This window comes from Calonectris borealis, chromosome 13 (assembly GCF_964195595.1).
Source record: "Calonectris borealis chromosome 13, bCalBor7.hap1.2, whole genome shotgun sequence".
Taxonomy (NCBI): Eukaryota; Metazoa; Chordata; class Aves; order Procellariiformes; family Procellariidae; genus Calonectris; species Calonectris borealis.
This window is the reverse complement of record NC_134324.1, coordinates 1,551,107-1,568,838: the sequence shown is the minus strand read 5'-3', so window position 1 is coordinate 1,568,838 and position 17,732 is coordinate 1,551,107. Positions and strand designations below refer to the sequence as shown.

Below are 17,732 nucleotides of genomic sequence, written 5' to 3'. Positions count from 1 at the left end.
ATTATCATTATTATTATTACTATTTTCCCTTCCTTTTCTGTTCCATTAAACTGTCTTTATCTCAACCCACAAGTTTTTCTCACTCTTACCCTTCCGATTCTCTCCCCGTCCCACTGGGGGCGGGGAGTGAGCGAGCAGCTGCGTGGTGTTTGGCTGCCGGGTTAAACCACGACACCCTGCTTGCCCCGGGCTCAGCCAGGGCTGCCAGACCCTGCCTGCCTGCCTGCACCTCCTGCCCAGCCAGGGCTCAGAGAGCCGGGACCACCCCAGGTGTGTGGAACACGCAGGGGAGGCGGTGGCTGTTGGGGAGGACTTCTCCCCACCTCCAGGAGCATCTCCTGCCCCGGTTTGCAGAGGCACGTCTGGGCACGGGCCAGCTGCCGAAGCGGCGGTTGGTAACGTGGCTGCCTGGGAATGTTCTGGCTAAAGGTTTTTTTTCCCCTTTTTGAAAATGTCAGTTCTTGGAAACCGAAGCATCTCATGGGAAGACAGTAGCTCAGAGATGCTTCCCTGGTCTAGAATGGAAATTCTAATGAAACCAGGTGGAGGCCCTCCACGAGCGAGGCTGGAGGGGGCCTGGGGTGGGAGGAGGAAGGCTTCCCCCCAGGGGAACCAGGACCTGCCCCCACCACTCCCCAGCAGCCACCAGAACCAGGGCTTTGGGGATGACGCTGGAGACCCTGTTGTGAGGAATAAACCATCTGAAGCAGAGCTCCCATCTAACCTCAGGCTGGCGGTAGTTGCTTTGTATCCTCAAGTAGGAGGACTTATCTCCTTTTACAGCTTACTTCTTGGTTATGGGGTCATTCTTACTCTCCACCATTCAGCTCCACAGAAGGTGACAGTGAAGACCAGGAGCAGGTCAGGAAGAGACCCAGGTCTGGAGGGGGCTGAACTTCGCACTCTTATTACGTTAAACACCAAAATACAGCTCTTGCTCCCCAGCACCGGTCAGCCCCCACCGCTCCTCCCAAACCGTGTCTGCTCAGAAACTTCCAAGAAAATCTCCCTCCGTAACACCCAGCAGTGGAGAGCGCTGGGAACCAGTGCAGCATGGTGCCTGCGGGCACGAGTTCTGGGAAAACACAGGCTCCGGCACAGTCCTCGCCAGGAGAGCCCCTGTCCCTGCCACCGGTGCCGGCTCCTGTCCCCCCTCTCCAGCTCCCCTCGTCGCCACACCACCCCTTCGCCCTCCCGCCCCTCCGCAGCCCCCATCCACCAGAAGTGCTGCAGGAGCTGCCGTGCAGAGATTAGATGTCAGCCGAGATGCCAAATACGTGTATCTTTGACTCCCGAGGGGGTGAGCAGGGCAGGCAGCATTTCCTTCTCCAGCCGGGACCAGGAGCACCGGGATGCTCATGCAGGCAGGGCTCTGGAAAGCCAAAACCTTGCCGGGTGATGCTGTTTCACGCTGACTTTTTTAACACAACGGCCACATCAGTGGAGTTTCGAGGAGCCCGAGCTGGCTGTGTGTGCCCAGCGCTGCTCCTTCCTCCGACACCCCGGGATCACGGCTGGGAGAGAGGGCCTGGGGAGAAGCCACGAGCAAAAGCCAAGCAGGGAAGAGGAGCGAGGCCAAACTGGTTGAGCCTCCCCAGGCAGGCAGCTGCCGGCTCTGCCCGCGGGAGCCGGGGCTGCAGGCAGCGTGGACAGATGGCTACTGCTCGCCCAAGCAGCCTCCGTGTCTCATTCACAGATTTGCTGTCCCTGAGTCATTGCCCTTCAAACGACAGCGGAGCCGAGCCTCTGCGCGGAGCCAGGCATGAGTCGCATCCTAATGGCACCCCGGTGACAGCATCCCGGTGACAGTAGCCCCTGGCAGCCAGGTACCTCCTGCACTCCTGCCTCTGCTGCCTGCCTGCCTGCCCGCTGCCTCCCACCCCGGCGGGCAGCTCTGGAGCTGGGCAGCGGAGGAAAAGCCCCGTGGTGCATCTGTGGGGCCAGGCCTGGAGCCGTGGGATGTTTTGATGAGACCCCGCTGCCCCCGGGGGTGCGGAGGGGCTGGGGCTGCTGCGTGCGGTCCTCAGGGCTCCCAGGTGCCGAGCCTGGTGGGGGTGCCCGGGGTCTCTGCCACGGGGAGAGGCCAGGCTGTGCGTGATCCCTGCCATGCTCAAAAAGCTCCTTTCCTGATGCAAAAGATGCCTGTTCCCGGACGGGGACCACGTGAAGCCCTTTGCGCGGGCAGGTCCAGCAATGTCCTGGGTTCAAGCAGACACCGTGTGCATCCTCTTCCACCTCGCGGTGCCCGGCTATGGGGAGGGTGCTGCCTCCTCTCCGCCGGCAGCGCAAGGATGCTCGCACGGCTGGCGGTCGGCGTGACACTAGCAGATCCCTTTGTCCATGGGGACAGCGTGTACCGCTGCCTGTTATGAAAAGCAGCATCGCAAGCCGTCCCCGATCTGGGCCACCCCAGGCAGCCCGTGGCAATGGACGTGTACAGCAAGGGGGGCCCGGGGAGCTTGTGTCATTTTACCGGGTCACACATTTTGCTGATACCGTCGCACACGCTGCTGAGCTCACTGACTCCCAGTGGCTGCCCGCACCCACAGCACCACGCCACACCGGACGCTTTCCAAAAGGCATCGTTAGCTGCCGAAGTATCGCACCGCACCTCTGCCACCGGAGCTGAGCCTGCTTCTCCAAGGAGCTCGTTCCACCCCACCGGTGAAGCCCCCGCACGCATCGTGCTCCCAGGGCCGGGCACAGGCGCAGAGGAACCCAGGCTCGCGTGCATCCAGCGCCGGCAGCAGCAGGCACAGCCGGGAGCACACGGGCGCAGGAACAGGCGCTGGCGCCTGCGTCACTTGTAGCTACTTGGTGACGGTTGACGGAGACAGATCTTCTGCCCTCGCTCGCGCTCTTCCCTGCACCATTTGCCGACCTGCCTGTTGCTGCACGGAGACTTGCTGCCTTTAGAAACTTCTGGTTTTTTCCCTGAAGCACCACCGGCAGACCTTATCAGGCGAGGACTAACAGACAACCAACCCGCCCAAAGCAGGCAGCCAAACACCACTGAAATCAGCGGTAAGTCCCCCCCATTCACACCACCACCCAACAGCCCAGCCGAGCACTGGGGGGAGCACCCCACGGCCACTGCCCCCACCCCAGGCTGCTTCGCCCCACAGCAACCGCGTGGGTCCGGCCGCCAGCCCCCCATGCACCCCCAGGCATCTTGAGATGTCTCGACCCCAAGCAAAGCTCGGGACTGTCCAAGCACCGGCTCAGCATCCCCCTTCCCTCCTGGCTCGCAGCGCTCCCACACGTCCCAGGCACCGCTGAGGCATTTCTGACACCTTGACACTTTTTTTATTACAGAGCAAACTCCTTTCGTCAGTAAGTTTTTGGTTCTTCTGGTTTTTGATCTTTGATCTCTGTTTTCAAGCATCTAGGTGGCACCCGACACAAGGCGCGGGAATTGGGCTGTGCCAGAGGCTGTGGCTGCAGTAACTGCACGCCTAAACTCACACATTCCTTATGTTCAAATTCTTTATATAATTTAATCACATCTTTGTGCAGGGCTGAAAAAATTTACCTTTGCTTATACGGGACTGGTGTGTAACGTGGAGCTGCGTACTCGGCTAAGCTCGTGCATGTGGTCTTGCTAAAATTGCCAAATTACATACTGCGTTGATCCACTGGAACTACTCTGGAATTTACTCTGGAATTTTTTCTCACCTCATGAAATGCCAGTAAAGCTCCACCTCACCGGCCAGGTTTGCTCCTGAGAAAAAGCTCCAGGCGGAGACACCAGAGCTGCCCGGGTGCTTGGGAGCAGCTTCTCCCCTCCCGGGCACCGCTGCTCCTGGTGCAGCACCCACGAGGGGTCCAGGCGCCCAGCCCAGGGTGCTGCATCGGCGGATTCACTGCAAGCCACAATGTTAATGTAACTCCAGCCTGGACTTCACATTTTCAAAAAAAAAAAAAAAAAAAGCAAGATTTTGGTGAAACCACTTTTGCCATGGGCCTCGGACTTCCCCTCCGCACACGGGTCTCCGTGCATGGAGCCATCCAGGCTCAGAGCCAGAGTGCAGCAGTTGAGCAGCATTTAGTGTAAGCCCAGCCCAGACAAACTCAACTCGAGCTGCTTTTGTGAAGGTAAAAGGCTGCCTTGGTTCCCTCAAGAGGTGTCCCTGGCACCGGGATGCCCCCAAGACATGGCTGTCCCAAAGCTCCCGGCCCTGGCGTGCTGGGGTTTCCACACGATGCTCTGCAGGGAGGGATGCTCAGCAGAGACACGGATCGCTGATGCTGTTTCTGGCTAGACAAGAGCAAGAAAAACAAGGACTCCCGGAGGGTGATGAACCCGGGCACCGCAGATTTGCTCCCCAGACGCTCGGTACGGGCTGTGCCGCTCGGTACGGGCTGTGCCAGGCGCGATGCCGTGGCACCTTACAGCGGGGACCAGCCTCCGTCTCTCACTGCATCGCCTGCACACCCACAGCAGGGAAACACCGGCACGTCGCGAAAGCCTCGGAGTGAAATCCTGCCCTGCCAGGCTCCCCCAGACAGGCTCTCTGGTAGGGAACGGGGAAACCAGAGGTGCAGAAACAGATCTGGCCAGGGCCGCAGCAGGATTCAACAGCCACTGGCCCACGCGCGCAGAGAAACCCTGGTAATCTAATATAATTTGAGATGCTACAGGTCCTGTCCAGCCTCGCCTTCCCACCAGTGCTCTGTTACCAGCCCCGGCCCTGCGGCTCCTGGCTGTCAGTCCTTCTCTCTCCACAGCTTTGTTTCTTGCAACCTAATGAGTCCTTAATTCAGCAGGCTTTGTCCCATAGATCTTGATTTGCCCTCGTACCAGTGGGAGCGTGCACTTTTAGGAGAGGTCCCTGGAGCGGCTGTGGGTGAGGGAGACAGCACAAACACAGTGCTCTGCCTTTACAGAAGCAAACCTCTCATCTGGCAGGGCTGAGCTGGAGCAACGCTGCTTTTTGCCTGTTCAGAAAGATGGAAAAAAGGCACAAACCAGCCATGAGCATCCCGCAGGGGATCACTTTGGAGGGACGGGGATTTCTTCCTGCACCAAGTCCTGCAAAGCCTGAGCCGACGGCTGGCGTGCTGCAAGGGCTGCCGCCGCCCCGCATTTCCCAGGGACGTTCAGCTGCAACGTCCACGTCCCCGGGCCGTGACCTCCTCGAGCCCTTTTGAAGGACGCTACCAACGTGTCACCACAACCGCTCAGAGCACGAACTTCATCGTGTCTTGCAGCGACAAAGGGTAAAAGTCGCACAGGAAGAGAGGAGATGGAGGTGGCAAGCAGCTGCTCCCGACTCATTTAATTAATTTTCCCTCTTACTGGCAGAAAAAAACAAGTATTTTCCACCTCTTATGTACACCACCTCTAACTAGCACCATGATCCCAGCAGCTCTCAGGTCTTCTTCACTGCAAGAGGTGAAAAGTATTTCAGAAGGCAGATGGACCTTGCGGACTCGCTTCGCCCTCTCCCTCCCCTGTTCGCAGGGTGCCGGGGGACCTGCCCGCGAGGGGCTGCGAGAGCCAGCCTCCGCAAAACCCCATCAAATGTCAGATGCAAGCAAACAATAAACCCCAGAAATGTATTTTCACATCTCACTGTCTCTCAGCCATAGGGATTTTTGGTGTTAGTTGTAGGAGTAACAAGTAAAACGTTTTTGGAGTATGATTCGGAAGCTGTCGGTGCTGCACGGGAATAACAACAACGTATGCAGAAAGTAGGATCTGCCTGGGAATTATTTCCAAGCAGAAAATAAAAAGGCCTAGGAGAATGTTACAGCAATGAGTAATCTAAGCAGCTGAATTACACAGAGACCCCACCATTTCACAGCATTTCTATCTCCCACAGCTCCCGCGGGGATTTTGGCCCAGCCTTCCCCGAGCGCTCCCCTGAGCTCCAGGCACGGACAGATCCGGGGTTTGGATACTCGGGATGCTGCTCACCCCCCCCGGCAGCACCTGCCTTTCCCCCACTGAGCACAGCACCCCAAAACCAGGGTCAGCCCCCGGGATGATTTATTAACAGGGAACGAGGGGACTTGCGTGTCCCTGTTCCTCCTGCAACCAAGCCGCAACACCCAGCTCTTTCCAAGTTTTTAACTCGGGGTCAAACCTGCTGCCGTAAGAAGGAACCGGCTGCTCCGGAGGGGCTTTTGTTGTTGTTTTAAAGCAGATGCAATAAGGAGCCAAAATCACCGGAGTGATTCGGCTGCCAAAGAGCTCCGCGTGTGCTGTTTATCGAGCCGCACTGCTCCTTGGGGATGAAATTACGGGGGGATACGTGGCTCCGCAGAGGCAGGCTGTGTGCGGGTGAGCTGGAGCTGCTTTGTTTTCCCGCCTTCATTTTTCCAGCTGCTATTTTGGAATAGGAAGGATGCGAATGGGAGGCAGCCACGCGGTGCAGGAGCCCTGCTCCCACGGCGAGCACGGTCCCCTGCCCCGCACCCTCACCCAGCCCCAGAAATATGATTTAAATCCTGCTTACCCAGCTACAGGGCTCCCTGCAGCCAGAGTCCTGCTACAAGGATTTTGCAGGAGCCTCTCACGCCAGCTGAGCTGTCTATTATGTTTTCCTCCACTCCTCTCCTATTTTGCTGTCATTTGCTCTCATATGTTATTACCATCGAGCGGTAGCTCTCTGCTGTCGCTTACAAGCGGGTATTCACATGAGCAGCGTGCAGCCACAAGTCACATCAGAAAATGCAGTATTATTCAGCATCTGGATAGGAATTACAAATTCAGGCTGCTTTAAAAATCCCGCCAGCCAGTTTTTCCAATGCAGCGAGTAACTGCAGCCCCTGCTGAAGTCCAGGGGACTCGAAATCAGGCCGAAACTCGCTCGTCACCACCACACGGGATGAGTTTGGCGTTAGCCTCATTTCACAAATGGGGAACAGCCACCGAGAGGGTGAAGTTGAGACTCGCAGCTATGAAAGTCTAAAGTAAGGCACCTAAATACGTATTGAAGCACCTTAAATAAGTGGCCTGATTTTCACGAGAGACTGAAAGGAGCGGGAGCTGCGCGGGCTCGGGTCGGTGCGTGCAGACTCGGGCACCCGCACTGGAAATTTCCTCGCGGGTGGCCCGGGCGAGCGCGTACAGGTTGGCCCTGCTGCTCACGCCCTCCTGTTGCTTCCCAAATGCCGCCTGTGAAATCGCAAAGCTGGTGCTCACAGATGCTCTCAGGATGCAACCGTCAGTGTGACACGGAGCAAGTGAGGAGGTACGCGCCTTGCCGCTGCTACCTTCAGCTCTGCATCTTCTAAGCTCCTTTCCTGCTTTCTCATCAAGGATGTCAAGCCCAGGGACACTTAATGAAGACTCATCTAAGCACGGCTCTGTTTCTAGATGCTTTACAGTCCATGGGAACAACTCCTTGCCCAAGACCCAAAGGTAATGATTATTTCCTTATCGTTCTTTGCTACTCTCTCTAGGTTTCTATACCAGCGAGCACAAGCAAGTCGGACTCAGCAGAGATGGACGCTAAGCCTGAAGGGAGGGTGTCTGTACAGACTACAGGAGACAGCACGGGAAGACCCCGCTTCTGCTGGGCCCCCGAGAGCGGGAGCAGCGCAACGGCGGCAGCGCTGAATCCCTTCATTCACCGCGGAAGCGGAGCAGCAGGACCAAACCCCTCGGTGCAGGCTGAATACTATGTACCTTTGAAACCGCAGGGGGAATTTGGGCAAGCAGATTGTAATTACCTGGCCTGGCACCGGCCCAGAACGCCAGCACTAGCTCCTTTCCAAAACCGGCTCCTTACAAAAGCGATGCAGAAACGCGGGCCTGAGAGCGGCGGCCAGGATCTCGCCGTCGTGCCCTTGATGAAAGACACCACCTCGGTGTCCCCAGCGCTGCGCCCCGCTGCTGCTCCCGCGCTTTCCCAAGGGACCAGCGCCGTGCCGCGAGCCACCCGCGCCACCACCGCAGCTCCAAGCGTCCCTCAAAACTCTCCCAGAAGAGCAGTGGCCAAGCCCCGTCCTGTCACCGGTGGATGCTCTGCCATCCCCTGGGGACGATGCTGTAACACACCCCACTGCCTCTCCCCCAAGACACGGCTCCAAGAAAGGGAAAGCAGGTTTAATTATCAAGACCATTAAGCCTCGCGGAGGTGACGTCCGGAGGGAGCGCGCACAGGTGAGGCAGGCAGCTCGGAGCAGGCGAAGACTGGAGGAGCTGCGGTGCTGGGGCTTGTGAGAAAGCAGGGGAGCGCCCAGCAGAACCGTGCTGGGCTCCGGATGGAGATGCGACCGTGGTTCTCGTTTTGGAGAGGAGACGGCACCTTGCTAAGGCTCGATCCGACGGATGCTGGGGGAGGCAACCCATTTGCTTTTGGAACATGGACCGTGCCCTGGGGCTGGGGACAGTCAGTGACGCTGGGGGGAACGCCAAGGGGGAGGCACACCCCAGCACACCCCAGCACCCACTCCCTGGGGAGAAGGGGTGGAAGGGCTGGAAAACAGCTGCTGCGTGCGCGGAAGGGGTTCCGGCACCGTGGTTCATCTCAGGTCACCGCTTGTCTACACACCTCAGCTTAACGACGGCCGGGCAGAGCCCTGGGCTGCCCAGGCCCTGTGCAGCACCCTTCCGCAGCAGCAGCAGGCCAGAGGCAGCGGTGAGGGGCCCCACACCTGCCCTGGCTCTGCCTGCGTGCGCACGGGTGTACGTGCATGCGTACACGTAAAGGGGTGCAGGTGAGGCTGGTAGGGAGCGGGGTGTCAGGAGGCTGCGTGTGCGCGGATGGGTGTGAAGGGTTGTTGAGTGCACGTGCGCTCAGGCCAAGCCCCGCTCTGCCCTCTCACTCCCACCACCCCGTCCCAGCCGCCCCGAGGGCTCTGGACCCTTCCCGCCGACACTGCCAGGCTGGGGCTCGGGGGGCAGAGGGAGACCCCCAGCCCGCAGGCGTGTGGGCGGGAGAGCCGCAGCACCCTCCTGCAGCCGGGACCCCCGGGGCTCGGCGGAGCTGCGGGACAGCACGCAGCTGGCCCCACGCTGCCCGCCCGGCGGCACGGGGGGGGACCCCGGGACGCCCCCTCCTACCTTGCAGTCCGTCAGGCAGGATCTGACCGAGTACTCTTCCGATTGCAAGTACTTCTCCAGCAAGAGGTCGAACTCCTCGTATTTTTCCTGAGCGTGTTGGTCCAGCCGCTGGTACGCCTGGACGCAGCTGCTACAGGCCTCCCCGCCCAGCGCCCCGGCCGCCGCCACCACCAAGTCCACCATCAGGTTGTCCACGCTGCAGTCCAGGCCGTCCGGGCCGGCCATCTCCCGCAGCAGGTCCCAGATCGTGTAAGTATCACAAAAGGAGAGGTTGAAGTTCCTAAAGTAAGCCTGCAGGAAGGTCCTCTTGGAGGAGGGAGAGGCGAAGAAGGGGGCGGCGGCGGGGGGCGAGCGGAGGGGCGCGCCGGCCGGGGAGCCCCGCGGCCGCTGCAGGGCGTGCAGCCGGGCGCAGGCCGAGTCCAGGTCGCCACGGGCGGCGGGGCAGGGGCCGGCGGGGCCGGGGGCCCGGCTGAGGTTACCGAGCAGGGCCTCGCAGCTGCCGCCCGCCGGCTCGGCCGCCAGCAGGGCCCGCGGCCCGCGGCCCCGCGGCCGCCCGGCGCCGCTCCGCTCCCGCGCCCGCAGCTTGGCCCCGGCGCAGAGCCACAGATGGTCGGAGAGGAGGACGGTGAAGAAGAGGAGCGAGGCCAGCGAGAGGCGCCATTTCTGCGCCCGCTCGGGGTCGGCCACCGGCTTGTCGCTGCGGCGCGGCGCGCAGCACACCGCCCCGCCGGCGGCGCCCCCGCGGGGGTACATCCAGGCGCCGCGGATCATGCTGCGGGGGCGGCGCGGGGGGGCGGCGGCGGCGGCGGCGGGGCGCGCCGCGCTGCCGCCGCTGTCACCTGCGGCCGCCGCGCCGCGCCGCCGCCGCCGCCGCCGCCATGCCCGCGCCCCCGCCTACAGGCCGCCGCCGGCCGCCGCGCTGGCTCGGCCCCGCCGCCGCCGCTCCCCGCCCCGGCCCCGGCCGCGGAGCGCCGCCCGCCGCTCGGGGGCATGCCCCGGCCCCGCTCACTCGGCTTTCCGCTTCCCCGTCGGCTGCGCCAGCTCGCGGGCCCCGCCGCGCCCGCCGCCGCCGCCGCCGCCGGGCCCCATGCCCTCAGTCTGTCGCCATCTTCGGCCGCGCCGCCAACACCTTGAGGAGCCGCGCCGCCCTGCGCCTGCGCGCCCGCCCGGCCCCCCCGCCGCCCGCCGCCCATTCACGGCCCGGCCCGGCCCCGTGGCCCGCCGCCTGTCCCGGGCACCGGCGGCGGCAGGTGCCGTGGTGCTGAAGGACAGCTCCGCCCGCCCGCCCCGCCGCCACCGGGGCCGGGGCGCGCCGCGGGCCGCGCTGCCCCGGGGAGGGGGAGCAGGATGCGGGTGCCCCCGCCCTCACCCGGGAGCCCCGGCCCCCGCCGACGGCCCGGGAGCACCGCGGGGCCCTGCGCACGCTGCCGCGCTTGGCTGGGGCTCGTCCCGTCCTCATCCCGCGCCGCCGGCCCGGAGAGCGCCGGGGAGAAGGGCACGGGGCAGCCCCGCTCGGGGGGGCGTCCCAGCGGGCACCGCCGGCGTGCTGCCCTTTGTGCCCGTAAGGGGCAGCTCCTGCGCGGAGCGGGGCCGTGGGGTGCTCCGCCAGCAGCAGCGGGCACGGGGCCCTCGGGGCCGCACAGCTCTCCCGTGGCAGACAGGAGCTGGACGTCCCGCGGGCACTCGCTGCCTGCTCGCCCTCAGCCCCGAAAAAGAGCCCCCAAGAATTCCATTTCTGGGTCGCCGGGAGTGAATTCTGAACAGGCACCGAAACTAAGAGGAAGCCAGCTTCCAGGGAACGTCACTTCTTTGTGTCCCAAACCCTGTTGGCACCCCATTAGGGGTTTCTTGGCTACTTAAACAAGAGACTATTCGCTTACCGGGGGTGAAAAAATAAACAGAGCTCTGCAACACGAAATCCTGCTGTAAGCAGAGCCTGCTCTGAGGCTCCTTCTCCATACATGAAGCCATCCTCACCCTCGGGCACTAACCTTGGCTGTGGGAACTGGTTCAAGTGTTCCTATTTCTGGGGTTTTCATCAAGCTCTGTCCCAAAGTGAACCAACTCCTTCCTGCCGCTCAGCTGTGCCGACAGCCCTTCAGCAGCAGCGGTGCTGGAGCTGGTTGTCTGGGCTCCCTCAGGCTGGCCCGGGTGGGATCCTGCGGGCAGGGGGAAAGTCACTGGAGGATCTGTCCTCCTCCCGTTTGTCAGCCTGACCTGTGAGGAGAGCGAGCCCCGCGGGAAAGGGGAGCTCACGGCGTTTGTGCATGCACAGGCGGGCTGTCACCTCAGCTGGTGCTCAGAGCACTGCTCTAATGTGAGCGCAACGTGTGGGAATCCTCCTGCCCGCTGCACTCCTGATCCCAAATGCCCGGGCCCAGGCCAGCAGATCAGGATTTTGCTTTGCTATGGCCACAACTTGGTCCGCCGCTCCTGTTTAAAGCCACCCTCCTCTGAACGCGGGCCCTGCACAACAGGGCACGGGCCACCGACCTCTCCCTGCGACAGCAAGGGCAGGGCTGCTTGGCATCTCGGGGGCCGTACAGATGGAGCTGAACTCCCACCCCTCCTGCCGTGGAGCACGCCTGGAACAAAGAGCACGTTAATCACGAAGGCCAACGTGTCTGAGCTGCAGACACTCCAACAGTTAGGTCTGCTCTAGCTGAGGCACTGAGGTGGGAAAATATCTGGTGTAGAGCCAGGAGAGGTTTTACAGCCAGAACGAACAAATGTCGAACATCACTGAAAGTGATATAAGGAAATCTGCAACCCAGGCTGGAGATGGAACTTCTCTGAGCCGTGGCACAGACACTTGCGGCTCCTGCAGCACAGGACAGAGCTCAGGGGGCAGCTTCCCTCTGGTTCTTCCACCCCATCCCTCCCTGCCCCTCCAGCGTGCCCGTGGCCCAGCTGGGGAGGAGATGCTGGAATAGCTGAGCATGGTATTCCTGCAGGTCTGGGGTTTCTCTGGTGGGGTTCCTTTCCTGGGACTGCCAGTGCCATCCTTGCACACACAGGATCATACCAAGGGTTGGGGCACTGGAGCCATTATTCTGGAAATAAATACTAACTGTGCTCCTTCTGTATTTGCAGTGAAATGGCTCTGATACCTCAGGCACAAATGCCTCACTGTCTCATGCGTGGCATGGGAGCAGCGTGTCCCGCAGCTCCAGTGACTGCACTGTGCAGGCAGAGCTCACCGGGGTGCCAGCAACGGGTGGGAAGCACAAGGCTGTGACCGCAGCAGCTCCTTGCTGCTGGGAATGGAGCCCCAGCCTGCCTGGCAGAGCCGAGCATCCTGCTTTCTGATGGGATATGGAGGCACCAGGCACATAGGGAAAAATTCAAACGGTCTGAGAATACTCTCTACAGGCTCTGGGCACGCTGGCAGGGACCTCGGCTCCCTAAGCTGTGCTGCCTAGGCAAGAGGCAGCAGCGTCGGGACTCCAGTTCAGTCTTCCACACTCCTGACAGGCTGTGTTGCCTGAGGGCTGTCACCTCCCCATGGCGAGGTCTGCTCTTTCAGCCCAGAGGGGTTTAAGTTTTATGCTGTGCAAATGCAAAATGGCTCAGGGAGAGTGCTGCAGGCAGGAGGCCAGCAGTATATTGTGTTGTCAGGCCTAAAAAGAGCTAACGGAGACAATAACAGAGCCCCTAAACCCTTGCATACCCCACTAGGACTCTGACACTGCTGTCCTTTGGCCCTGGCTGCTGGAGGCAGCTCCTTCCCTTCCAGTGCTTTGCCGGTGCTGGGAGGCTCAGCACAGGAAGGGATGTGACGTCCCACATTCCCAGCAGTGGGAAAGTGGCCCTGCCTAAGGCTAGCTGGCTCCCAGATCAGCCCAGCGCTTTAGGTGCTATTTGTGTCAGCAGAGGGGATCTTCTCTTCCTCCGGTCTTCAGTGGGGAACTGCTCTTTAAGCCTCTTTCAAGCCTTTTCTCTCTTACTTCCTGCATCTCTCCCCAAAGCCCCACTGTTCCCATCCTATTTCAGCTTTTTCCCCAGCCAGAGGACTCTGCTTTCTTCCCACTCCTGGTCCTTTCGTGGGTGCTTGTGGGCCGAATGCAACCAGAAGGACAGGCAGCATGGAGGGCATGGGGAGGGCTTCCCGGGGAGCCCACCCGCGCAGGCACGCGCTGCGAGACCGAGGTCAGCCCCGGCCTCAGCTTCCCTGCGTGCTCACGCAGGGCTTTGATGGGAGCTCGTCGCTCCCATGCCCGTTGGGAGCAGTTCTCACCGCAGAGCCTGTACCCTGCTCAGCATCACCCAGCTGCGACAGAGCTGCACAAACACTGCCCTGTTTGGTGAAGGGCTCTGTTTCCAGGGCACAGCGCTATTTCCACCCAGGAGTTTCCCCTTGCTGAGAAAACATTAACTGCTCCTCCCACTCCCTGCGCTTGGGCTGCAAAAACGGTGGTTTACACATGGCCCTTCGTGAGAGAACGCGTTCATTTGCTCAGCCTTCCTTGGATTTCTCTCCATTTACTGCTGCTGCTGGTATTCAAAGGGCAATGTGGTTTACTGATGTTTTTCTTACTCCAAGCAGAGATGCATGGGCTGGCCCCCAGGACCAGGGTTCCTCGGGTGGGAGAGGCAGCTCTGGGCCAGCCTCTGCCCTGGTGCTCAGAAGGCTTCCCTGGGGAACGCTGGCACCTGTGGGGATTTGGAGACAGTTTCCATCACTACCTGACGCTAATCAGCTAGCTGATTAATCAGGCAGACCCTCGGGTGGGGATAAGCCAGTGAGGAAGTCACCATCAGCATAAGGCCAGTGTTTTCTTACCACGTGCTGCAGCTGACAAGGCTTAGCCTGGTCTGTGTGAAGGGCTCTCCACGATGCACTTTTATGGGATCTTGATGCACTGCTGGGAAAGACAAATTATTAACCACAGCAGGAGGAGTTCCAGGGACCAGAAGAAGGGATGAGAAGGAGGACCCCAAGCTCCAAGCAGCTATCAGAGGCACCAGGGCACAAGCATCCCCAGGCACAGTCAAAGCACCTTGAAGAGACCCCAGGGGCTGACACGATGGGGTGGCAGGAGGGATGCTTGCACCAGGCCTGTGTGTGCACCTGTGTCACCCTGCTGACGTGGCTTTTGGCCAGCACACACAGCACTGCAATGCAACCACCTCTGCACCCAGCCGGCATTTGGGAAGGGCCACTCCAGACTGGCCCCGGGTACCCAGGGTGCAGGGAAACCTTTGCTTTCTGTGATTAAAGTCAGCTGGAGACAGAGCCTGGCTGGCTGCTTTGGGGCCTGAGCCACCAAGAGAAGAGCACAGGCCAGGGCATGCAGCCTCAGTGCCCCAGCTCCTGCGAGAGCCCTTCTTTGGTGTGGTCCCAGAGGAAAACCTGGGAGGTCACTGCCAGCTCCTGCCTCGTGGGGCAGAGGGAGGACCCGCAGTCTGAGGAATGACGGGGCAGCAGTCCTGCCCGATGGCTCGGTCAGGGGCAGCAGTCCTGCCCGATGGCTCGGTCAGGGGCAGCAGTCCTGCCCGATGGCTCGGTCCAGGAGCAGCAGTCCTGCCCGATGGCTCGGTCCAGGAGCAGTCCTGCCCGATGGCTCGGTCCAGGAGCAGCAGTCCTGCCTGATGGCTCGGTCCAGGAGCAGTCCTGCCCGATGGCTCGGTCAGGGGCAGCAGTCCTGCCCGATGGCTCGGTCCAGGAGCAGTCCTGCCCGATGGCTCGGTCAGGGGCAGCAGTCCTGCCCGATGGCTCGGTCCAGGAGCAGCAGTCCTGCCCGATGGCTCGGTCCAGGAGCAGTCCTGCCCGATGGCTCGGTCCAGGAGCAGCAGTCCTGCCTGATGGCTCGGTCCAGGAGCAGTCCTGCCCGATGGCTCGGTCAGGGGCAGCAGTCCTGCCCGATGGCTCGGTCCAGGGGCAGCAGTCCTGGCCACACTCGTCCCCTTGCATCCTGCAGCCAAGCCTCCAAACTGCAGGGCTCTATCCTCACCTCCTGCCAGGGCTCAGCGTAGGGGAGCAGGGCTCAGGCTTGCGTGCGTGTGCTCGTGTGTGTGAACTCCCCTGCCCGGACCCCTTCCCTCCCTGGCCAGTGCTGCTCTGCAGCCCCCTCCCTTCACTCCGTACCTGGCTGCAGGGGCCAATGTCTGGCTCGGAGTCATCAAATCCCACCCTGAAGCACAGACCCTGTGCCCTCACTGGAGACTGGCAGCAGGAGATGCTTTACCCATCGTAGGGGCATTACATGCGCTGAGCTGCAACGAGCCTTGCATCGTGATCGTGCATCTTATTTGCAATGCAGTGACAGACCTAGCAAGCCCTGCTGCTCGCCAGCTCCCAGCCAGGAGGGAGGTGAGGGACCCTGCAGCTGAGGAGAGCACTGCTGGGGTTTTGGGGAATCTCCCAAGGGATGCTCCCAGTGCAGGATGGTTTGCTGCAGCCAGAATGCAGCTGAGGTTGCTTCACACAGAGAGAGGCCCTGAGAGCTCCACAGCAGCCCTTGCTCTGGTAGCAAGTAAATCAAGTGCAATCAGATATAACAGCCAGAAGGTGGGGAAGGAATGGATGTACATCCCAGCCCTTCCTGCAATGAGGCTGGGAAAGGCAGGGAAGCCATGCCTCGGTGCCCAGGGATTGCTCACTTTGGTGTCAGTCCTCTGTCGTCCCCTGCCCGACATTGCCTATGGGACTCACTCGCCCTTGCCTGGCGCCAGGCTGTGAGAGGATGGCTGCCTGCAGGGAGAGGGGATCCCTGAGCCCCTCTCCAGGGGGGACCCCACGATCTTGCCCTGCCGGCGCCGCCCGTACTGCTCTCATTCACAAATCCTCATCCCTGGGCTGGCTCCGTGCCCTCCCGACCTCGGTGGCCCTCGTGCGGCGCCACTTGGCCGCATTTCTAGACATACCCGGGATGATGTCAACAGCGTCCAGCCCTGCTTCTATACGGCCCTCCTGGGAAAGCCTTCAGACCACATAGCCGAGTTGCTGGCCAGACCTGCCAGGCTCCCGGCTCCTTGGGCAAGGGCTCCTATTGCTTCAGCTCCCAAACAATGGGTGGTGGCGGGGGCTCTCAGCTAGCCTCCAGGGCATGGGCTGGTTTCCCCATCAGGTCCCAGGGCTGGTGCTGCCACGTCACCTCTCAGCGCAGCCCCGTGCCGGGGGACACACAGTGCACAGCCCAGAAGGAAGCTGCCTTGCACCCCTTCCTGGGAACGGCCACATTCGCATCCCGCTCCTCCTGGGGAAGAGGGGAGCTGCTGGGTGCAGGTTGCAGCCAGCCATGAGGGAGCCCACGGGACTGGGCTCCCAGCATCACCAGTGCTCCTAGAATGGGGGCTGTAACGGTGGCACCTTAACAAGAGCCTGTGCCAGTGGCGAGAGGGGGTCACCAGCTGCCTGAGACCTCATACGCTCATGTCGTGCCAGAGCGGTTCTGCACCAGGCCCGGGAGGAAGGTATGGCTGAGCTCCCCATCTCCCTGTTACCTGCCTCATTCCCTGCCCTCTCGCTGGGTCCTTTTCTTGCATTATTGATGAGGGAGAATTTCATTTTGGTTTCTGTCCTATATTTGCAGGAGAAAGGCCATTCCGACCCTCGCCAGAGTCTCTCCTTTCTGCCTGCCCCACGGCTTTGCTGGGAGCCTTTCGACCCAGCAGCCTAGAGCCCCTCGGACCCAGCTCTGCCAGCTGCACAGGATGGTCCTCTCTGCCCAGCCTGTCCCAGTCGCTCGCTCTGCAGCCTGGGCATCACGGGGTGAAGCAGCCAGCCTGCCCCCAGGCCGGTCTCTCCAGGAGGAAGGAATGGGGATGGACAGAGAGCATGGACCTCATTGCCTTCCCAGTGCTACTGCCCTCAGAGTAGGTGCCTCCTGTGGGTCCTCCCTGTGTGAACCCCAATCTGTGTCCATCCCACACCGGGTCCTGCTGCCCTGCACCCCAGTATGGGCCAGGGATCCCCACCTCAGAGGGGAGCAGGGCTGGGGTGGGATGCAGCATTCTCTGTTCTCCCCACAGACTTCCACCCCATGCCTTTCCCATTCCTTCCCTGATGTTTCTTACCACCTCCTGGAAGAGACCTGCATGCACACGCTTCACCGGGGTTCCTACGCTTACCTGCTGTGAGAGGTCTCCGATTCCTGTCCTGTTTCAGGCTCCATCACCCCATGCTCCCCCATCGCCCTCTGCCCCTTGCCCCCCACCTGCTCCCCCCCACCCTCAGCTGCAGTCAGGCCCTGGATCTCAGGGGTCAGGAGAGCGGTGCCAAGGGTGGCACGGCACGGCACGCCGGCAGGGCAGCCGCCCAGCCGGGGGCCGCCTCTGTGGCTGCCCAGCGGAGCTCCCCTGGCCCCGGCTGGCTGCAGCCCCATGCTGCTCCCAGCTGTGAGCGCTCAGAGCAAGGGAGGGGAGCAGGGATAGGGTTTTACAGCCCACAAAAGCAGATGTTGCTAATTGAGCCTTTGAGCTGCATGCCAAGCCATGGCATGGAGGCTCTGCCCGGGTTTCAGAACCACTGCCAGGTCGCTGGCTTTGAAGACGGTGGGGGTGGGAGAGGGGGCTGGCGAGGGGGAGGCCGTGCATGCATATCAGATTCAGCACACAGCCCGAAGCCAGGCTGACAGACCCGTGTCTCTGCGCCGGCAGCTGCTGGGGCCGGGAAGCTCATCCCGCTCGAGCAACGGAGCTCTGGAGTGAGGGTCCTCACGTCTGCTCCTCAGCCACGGCTGGGCCAGGACAGGTTAATGCCTCGGCATAGGAG

General features: G+C 61.4%; 1 protein-coding gene across 3 annotated transcripts in view; it reads right to left on the bottom strand.

The window, feature by feature from the left end:
- The window catches only part of NALF2 (NALCN channel auxiliary factor 2), a 32,418-nt gene extending 22,631 nt beyond the window's left edge, over positions 1-9,787 (bottom strand). For all 3 annotated transcript variants that reach the window (XR_012675496.1, XR_012675497.1, XM_075161892.1), the window contains exon 1: positions 9,017-9,787. Coding sequence is in view for 1 of the 3 variants with exons in the window: in XM_075161892.1 (XP_075017993.1) it covers positions 9,017-9,787 (771 nt within the window). In the remaining 2 variants the exon portion in view is untranslated. The remainder of the gene's footprint in view (positions 1-9,016) is intronic.
- Between the last annotated feature and the right edge of the window lie 7,945 nt (positions 9,788-17,732).